Source organism: Pongo pygmaeus, chromosome 10, assembly GCF_028885625.2.
Source record: "Pongo pygmaeus isolate AG05252 chromosome 10, NHGRI_mPonPyg2-v2.0_pri, whole genome shotgun sequence".
Classification (NCBI taxonomy): Eukaryota; Metazoa; Chordata; class Mammalia; order Primates; family Hominidae; genus Pongo; species Pongo pygmaeus.
This window is the reverse complement of record NC_072383.2, coordinates 50,458,737-50,466,770: the sequence shown is the minus strand read 5'-3', so window position 1 is coordinate 50,466,770 and position 8,034 is coordinate 50,458,737. Positions and strand designations below refer to the sequence as shown.

The window sequence follows — 8,034 nt, the reverse complement described above, 5'->3', positions numbered from 1 at the left end:
GGGAGGTGCCGTGAGCCTAGCGAGATGGAGGTACAGTGGGTGTGGGCCTGGAGGGCTGGGCCCAGGCAGGGGCTTCTGATTAGGAGGCCCTGGGGCACCGGTTCAGGTTCTCCCAGAGAGGAGTGTGATGGGATCCAGTAACCTGTGCCCTCCAGATGACTTCTGTAGGTGTGTTTAGTGACAGGCTCAACAGGTGCGGGAAGGATGGGCTTGTGCCAAGGGCCAAGCCCAGAGATGTTTCAGATTTTTCCCTTTATGCCCCTGCAACCAAGCCCTGCTGCTCCAGGACATATAAGAGACCAAGGCTGAGGGCTCCAGCACTCACAGGCCTGGGCCCTCTCACTTCTCTGATAGCTCCCAGCTCGCTCTCTGCAGCCATGATTGCCAGACAGCAGTGTGTCCGAGGCGGGCCCCGGAGCTTCAGTTGTGGCTCGGCCATTGTAGGCAGTGGCAAGAGAGGTGCCTTCAGCTCAGTCTCCATGTCTGGAGGTGCCGGCCGATGCTCTTCTGGGGGATTTGGCAGCAGAAGCCTCTACAACCTCGGGGGGAAGAAAAGCATCTCCATGAGTGTGGCTGGGTCACGACAAGGCGCCTGCTTTGGGGGTGCTGGAGGCCTTGGCGCTGGTGGCTTTGGTGCCGGCGGCTTTGGAGCTGGTTTCAGCACTGGTGGCTTTGGTGGTGGATTTGGGGGCTCCTTCAGTGGTAAGGGTGGCCCTGGCTTCCTTGTCTGCCCCGCTGGGGGAATTCAGGAGGTCACCATCAACCAGAGCTTGCTCACCCCCCTCCACGTGGAGATTGACCCTGAGATCCAGAAAGTCCGGACAGAAGAGCGAGAACAGATCAAGCTCCTCAACAACAAGTTTGCCTCCTTCATCGACAAGGTGAGCTGTGTCCTCGGCCGGAGAGGGGCAATTAGAAGAGAGGGGTCCTGAGTCCTGGAGTCTCAGACCTGAGCCTGCCACAGGTGCTGGGGAGACCACTGAACGTCCCTGGGCCCCAATTCTCCAGCTGTTGAAGGAGCATCATGACTTTGAGCCTTCCTTTTTGTCCCGTGGCTGGTGGGAAGGTGGGATGCTCAAGGCAGTTAAGTGTTTGGAATTCCCTAGACAGACTGTGGGATACTGGACAAATCATTTGGCTTTTCTGACTTTAGTCATCCCAGCTATAAAGAGGGTTCATTATTTCTCTGCTTTTTCTCAGATTTTGGTTTTGAATATAATGCAGTTAACTCCATTAATCACTTAACAGTGGCCACTTCTGTTCTTAGAACAGAAGAAAACTAAGCTGATTTTGCAAATGAGAAAGGGACTGGCTCCAGTGGCAGATTCTAGGTCTCGCTGGGGCCTTGGAAATTTACCTTTTTCATTCCTGTGACTGGACAACACTGCTCATGTCTGGGTCTGTTCAAAGAAAGGAGACAGGTCTCTTTTCTTTTTGTAGTCCAACTTCCTTTTTCATGCAACGTCTAGAAGTTCAAGTTCTTTAAGCTCAGTTATGGTCATGCATGATGGATGGTAGTGAGCAGTGCAGCCCCAGAGAGCCAAGTCGTCCAAAGATTGATGACTGGGTGGATGAGTGCCGCCCTTTGGTCCAGGTTGCCCTGGTTCACCAGGTATCAAAGTCTTAGGCAGCTTCAACATATGGGGCAAGAATGAACACTCTTGGAGTAGAATAAGGTGCATATTTGTTCTTCTTGCTGGTTTGAATAAACCCATAGTAACTTAAAGAGGTTTTACTGTGACTATAGGACATGCAGATATGACAGCAAGAACTCAGGGCTCTTTGATGCATCCTTGTCTCATCTCATCTCATTTTACCTTTTGGGTTCAAAATGTGATTGGTCTCCCTTACCTGCTTTCCTTTCAATTCTGAGGCTTATAACATGGAAATGTCATGCTAAGCTGCTGTCCTGGTTTGTCTGGCTAGATTTTTTCGTAGAGGGAGGGAAAGTTCAGGGAAGTCCTTTGCAGAATGGAGTTTAGGTGAGACAATGTGTACAGGGCCCTGGTTTTCAATATCTATACTCAGTTGTTCACAGGTTCACAGGGGCACACCAGGTCCATTGATAAGTAAGCTTATTTAAAAAGTCTGTAGTGACTTTACCTTTCATTTGCCTTGGGTCTGGATCACTTTGAATGCAAGAGCCTCCAGATTGTGATGTCTCCTAATTTTATTTTGTTATTTCATAGAAGTTTAATGTTCTTCTTTGGGACTTTGGGTGACTGCGGCTAGGAAGTTGTTCTTGCTGCACTGTTAGGCCCTGCTTCTCTGGCTGTGCTCTGTTCTCCACAACCTATGTGACCCCCTTGGTGCTATGGGCTCGAGGATGGGGCCATCATGTCGACCCAAGTGAACGGTGCCCTGGAGATGCAACATAGTGGCCCTACTTGGGTGGTTCTTGGGCCATGTGGTTCCCTGGGATTGACTGGGTTGGTGTTGCCTTGGCTGGCCCTCCTACCACACTTCAGGCCCTCATCACTTGGCTGGTGCCTTTATCAACACAGGTGCGGTTCTTAGAGCAACAGAATAAGGTCCTGGAGACCAAATGGAACCTGCTCCAGCAGCAGACGACCACCACCTCCAGCAAAAACCTTGAGCCCCTCTTTGAGACCTACCTCAGTGTCCTGAGGAAGCAGCTAGATACCTTGGGTAATGACAAAGGGCGCCTGCAGTCTGAGCTGAAGACCATGCAGGACAGCGTGGAGGACTTCAAGACCAAGTACGTGGGGAGGAAGGTGGGGATGCCATCTGACATATGTGCCCAGCCATGCCCAGGCTCCTGGGGCTCTCTCCAGTGGCTTAGAATCTCAGACTCTGAAGGGGACAAGGAAGGCCCTCTAGTATGTTTTCTTATATCCACATAGTCACGTTTTCACAGGGTGAGTTCTGGGTCTGGTAACCACAAGTAACCACAAGTTCTTCCAAATGGAAATTTAATGATAGATTCAGGGATTTGGGTCTGCCATATACGAACAAGATCAGAACCCAAACAGATGAAAAGCAGTATAGTATGGTCAGAAGAATACAGGCTGTAGAGACAGATGGAGCTGGTTTGCACACTGAGTCCTCACTAGCTGTGTGACCTTGAGTAAGTTGCTGAACCTCTCTGAGCTTCAGTTTTATTCATCTTTGAAATGGGGACAATATTCCTACCTTATGGGTTGTGAGAATTAAATTGAATTAAATGAAATAGAGAAAGCATTTGGCATATTTCAGGACACAGAGTGAACACTGAATACATAGCATCTCTCATTAAACTCACTATGGGATAGGACTGACAAAATAAATACCAACCCTCTCTCTCAATTCACTCACCCACCAAACAAAGGGAAATGGAGTGTGCTGATGACATTGCTGAGAATTTAATCTGCCAAAATGGCCAAAAGGGCAGCCCTTTCATGGACATTAAATCAACTACATAATTGCTGGGTTTTCTATTGAAAACAGTCTCTTTAAAGTTTGGTTTTCATGTCTCTGAATAAACCCTGGCCTAAACTGGTACTTCCTATATTCAATGAATGTAGGTTAAATGAATATCTGTATGAATACGGGAAATGTAACTAATTATGTGGATATTTCCAAATTTGTTTGGAAATGCTTGAAAACAAGCAGCAGAGATCTGAGAAACACTAGCTCACTGTGGGCTTTTGTCTTTTTCTCCCTGTGCCCACCCCCAGGTATGAAGAGGAGATCAACAAACGCACAGCAGCTGAGAATGACTTTGTGGTCCTCAAGAAGGTAAGAGACGAAGGATGGTAGGGAGTGCCTTCAGGGTGCCCCTTCCCTTGGGGAGTGGTCTTTGGCTGAAGTCATGGGTTTGGTCCATCTCTGCCTCATCTCTGCTTCACTTGGAACTATCTAGATCTATACAGTCAAAGAAAGTGGGCAACCAAACCAGGTTCTAAGTAATTAAGATTGGGAAGAAAGCCTATTTGCTTTTTTTTTTTTTTTTTTTTTTGAGATGGAGTTTCACTCTTGTTGCCCAGGCTGCAGTGCAATGGCTCAATCTTGGGCCACCGCAAGCTCCACCTCCCAGGTTCAAGCGATTCTCCTGCCTCAGCCTCCCGAGTAGCTGGGATTACAGGCATGCACCACCACGCCTGGCTAATTTTGTATTTTTAATAGAGACAGGGTTTTTCCATGTTGGTCAGGTTGGTCTCGAACTCCTGACCTCAGGTGATCCACCTGCCTCAGCCTCCCAAAGTGCTGGGGTTACAGGTGTGAGCCACTGCACCCAGCCGGATTTTTATTTTTATAAATTCGTGGGGTACAAGTGTAATTTTGTTACATGGATAGTTTGTGTTGTGGTGAAGTCAGGGCTTTTAGTGTATCCGTTGCTGGGATAACATACATTGTATCCAATAAGTAATTTCTCACTATCCACCCCCTCCCACCCCTCCCTTTTTCAAGTCTCCATTGTCTATCATTCCACGCTCTATGTCCATGTGTACACATGATTTAGCTCCCACTTACAAGTGAGGACATGTGGTATTTGTCTTTCTGTGCCTGAGTTATTTCACTTAAGATAATGGCCTCCAGTTCCATCCACATTGCTGCAAAAACACATAATTTCATTCTCTTTTTATGGTTGAGTAGTATTCTATTGTGTATATGTACCATATTTTCTTTATCCAATCATCTGTTGATGGACACTTAGGTTGATTCCATATCTTTGCTATTGTGAATTGTGCTGCCATAAACATGAGTGCAGGTATCCTTTTGTTACAATGATTTCTTTTCCTTTGAGTGGAATTCCAGCAGTGGGATTGCTGGATCCAATAGTAGTTCTATTTTTAATTCTTTGAGAGATCTCCATACTATTAGAAAAGCCTATTTGGATAATCAACTTCCATGTCTTCAGGTGACTCTAGGGGAAGAATATATAAAATAATTGGTCCCCCACCAGCTCACGTGCTGCTGAGTAGTCTTTCCTAAATGCTGCTGAGAACACCTGTAGGTGTCACTTAGTGCCCCGTCCCCCTACTGGCATTCCTGCTCCTCATCTCTTATCCTCCTTCCTCCTCTGCAGGACGTGGATGCTGCCTACATGAACAAGGTGGAGTTGGAGGCCAAGGTGGACAGTCTTAATGACGAGATCAACTTCCTGAAGGTCCTCTATGATGCGGTGAGGGCTCCATCCTCCCCTCCATTCAGGGAAAGGGAATCCCCCATCTGTGATGCTGCTGGTTGGGATTCACAGTTCTTTGAAAGGACTCCAGCTCCCTTATTTTAGGGCAGTGGGTTCTCATCAAGGTCATGCATAGAAAGGTTTGAAGTGGGAAATTCAACTGGGAGATTCTTAGGACCAGATGTGGTCTTGGTCTTAGAAGGGGTGATTAGATCTAAAGAGTGCTTAGAATAGAATTCATTGCTGTCTAGCATCTTTTCTGGTAAAATGGATCCATTCCCTACCCTTCCATCCAACACACTGGCACTCACTGCATTAGAGTGGCTTATGGTTCCTGGGGACCAGTAAAGACTAGAAGCATTGCTCTTCCATCCTGAACTGTCATAACCACTTGATTTCTACTTATAACTTTACCTGTCTCTCCCCTTCCTACACATTGTGAATGCCAGCTCTGCTCCTATCTGAGCCTGTATCAGGTCAGTGAAGGCTTTCCTGGGGGGGGCTGATGTGAGACATTTGCCCTGCAGGAGCTGTCCCAGATGCAGACCCATGTCAGCGACACGTCTGTGGTCCTCTCCATGGACAACAACCGCAACCTGGACCTGGACAGCATTATTGCTGAGGTCCGTGCCCAGTACGAGGAGATTGCCCAGAGGAGCAAGGCTGAGGCTGAAGCCCTGTACCAGACCAAGGTGGGTGGTATGGATCTCTCAGGAGATGGAGCTGGCTCTGGGGCTCTGCTTTTGATGTCTGTGAACAGGTGATCATCAGCTCAAGCCCAACAGAAGTCAGATATGAACAGACTCTCCCAGGCATCGTTGGTCCTGGTCTGATTTGAAACTACTTGACATTTGGTGTTATTCTTGCCACCTGATATGAACAGACTCTCCCAGGCATTGTTGGTCCTGGTCTGATTTGAAATTACTTGACTTTTGGTGTTATTCTTGCCACCTGTGGCAATTCTCATTGAGTTCACTTGAGAATGGACCCTACCCAGATGCCCCTGACCCCTGGTTCTCTGTGTCTTCTTGAGTATTAGGTCCAGCAGCTCCAGATCTCGGTTGACCAACATGGTGACAACCTGAAGAACACCAAGAGTGAAATTGCAGAGCTCAACAGGATGATCCAGAGGCTGCGGGCAGAGATCGAGAACATCAAGAAGCAGGTGGGTGTCACTCCCTTCCAGATGGAGCACAAGGCCAGGGGCCTCAGGCAGACATCTCCAGAGTGGACAAGCAGATAAAGCATCGGGCCAGAAGACCCTGAGCTTGTTGCTGGGAATTCATAGCTCTTTGTGCAAGGCATACCAAGATTTTTTCAGCAATATTCTAGTTGGCATACCATGACGCTCCTGTGCATAGGTTTCTTGGCTCTTCTTCATGGGTTTTTGCTCATCTTTATTTAATCAGTCTGGTGGAGGCATTGGTAGGCTATGGCTGGAGTGAATGAGATGTGTAAGCATCAGGGAAAGTGGGCAGAACAGATAGAATCTTGATATCCTAATCCAAGGAAAGCTGGACCAGGGGAGGGGACAGGTGTAGAGGCCTTGAAGGCAGGGCACTGCTGACCACCTATCTAATGTCTTTGTCAATAGTGCCAGACTCTTCAGGCATCCGTGGCTGATGCAGAGCAGCGTGGTGAGAATGCCCTTAAAGATGCCCACAGCAAGCGCGTAGAGCTGGAGGCTGCCCTGCAGCAGGCCAAGGAGGAGCTGGCACGAATGCTGCGTGAGTACCAGGAGCTCATGAGTGTGAAGCTGGCCTTGGACATCGAGATCGCCACCTATCGCAAACTGCTGGAGGGCGAGGAGTACAGGTGAGGGGTTAGGCAGGGTATGAACATGAGGGCCAGAGAGGTCCAGGGCCATGAGCTTGTGCCTCTGCCGGGCTGCAAGCGTCAGTGCTGTGCCGGTGCATTACGAACCAGGACAGCTCAGCTAATAGGTTCACACTGGGCCCTCAAACTCAGAGGCTACTCCAGGATAAGAGAGGTGAGTGAGATGTGCTTATTGAACGAAATTCTGTGCTCCCTGAGGCTCACCACATTTTCTTTCCCCCACAGAATGTCTGGAGAATGCCAGAGTGCCGTGAGCATCTGTAAGTACCTTCTGCGCCTGCTGTAGTTGTTTATTCACCCAGGTCTTGGCTGAGACCCTTGGGGTGCTGGCACCATTGGAATAACTGTGTCTTTTGCATCTTTTCTGCAGCTGTGGTCAGTGGTAGCACCAGCACTGGAGGCATCAGCGGAGGATTAGGAAGTGGCTCCGGGTTTGGCCTCAGTAGTGGCTTTGGCTCCGGCTCTGGAAGTGGCTTTGGGTTTGGTGGCAGTGTCTCTGGCAGTTCCAGCAGCAAGATCATCTCTACCACCACTCTGAACAAGAGACGATAGAGGAGACGAGGTCCCTGCAGCTCACTGTGTCCAGCTGGGCCCAGCACTGGTGTCTCTGTGCTTCCTTCACTTCACCTCCGTCCTCCTCTCTGGGGCTCGTCTTACTAGTGTCCCCTCCACTATCCCATGGGCTCTTTCTGCCCCAGGATGATCTTCTGTGCTGGGACAGGGACTCTGCCTCTTGGAGTTTGGTAGCTACTTCTTGATTTGGGCCTGGTGACCCACCTGGAATGGGAGGGATGTCAGCTGGCCGCTTACCTCCCATGGACAGAGAAGAAAATGACCAGGAGTGTCATCTCCAGAATTAATGGGGTCACATATGTCCCTTCCCAGCCCAACACCATCTCCCACTAGATCCTGTATTATCCATCTACATCAGAACCAAACTACTTCTCCATCACCCGGCAGCACCTGGTCCTGCAAGCTTAGGACGAGAACCACTTAGTGTCCCATTCTACTCCTCTCATTCCCTTTTATCCATCTGCAGGTGAATCTTCAATAAAATGCTTTTGTCATTC

The 8,034-nt window shown here is 48.8% G+C and overlaps 1 protein-coding gene across 1 annotated transcript; it reads left to right on the top strand.

Moving 5' to 3' along the window:
* Positions 1-8,034, top strand: KRT4 (keratin 4). Its single transcript, XM_054443343.2, has 9 exons — positions 1-881; positions 2,505-2,719; positions 3,678-3,738; positions 5,030-5,125; positions 5,656-5,820; positions 6,168-6,293; positions 6,723-6,943; positions 7,190-7,224; positions 7,335-8,034. The coding sequence occupies exons 1-9, from the start codon at positions 156-158 to the stop codon at positions 7,514-7,516; spliced, it is 1,827 nt and encodes a 608-aa protein (XP_054299318.2). The 5' UTR covers positions 1-155; the 3' UTR covers positions 7,517-8,034.

What these genes read in the sequence shown, in the direction of transcription:
- KRT4 (XM_054443343.2), top strand. Translation starts at nt 156, where the DNA reads ATGACTTCTGTAGGTGTGTTTAGTGACAGGCTCAACAGGTGCGGGAAG. An exon ending in AAGCCCTGTACCAGACCAAG is followed by an intron (nt 5,821 to 6,167) that starts GTGGGTGGTATG and finishes CTTGAGTATTAG; the next exon opens with GTCCAGCAGCTCCAGATCTC. An exon ending in CCAGAGTGCCGTGAGCATCT is followed by an intron (nt 7,225 to 7,334) that starts GTAAGTACCTTC and finishes TCTTTTCTGCAG; the next exon opens with CTGTGGTCAGTGGTAGCACC.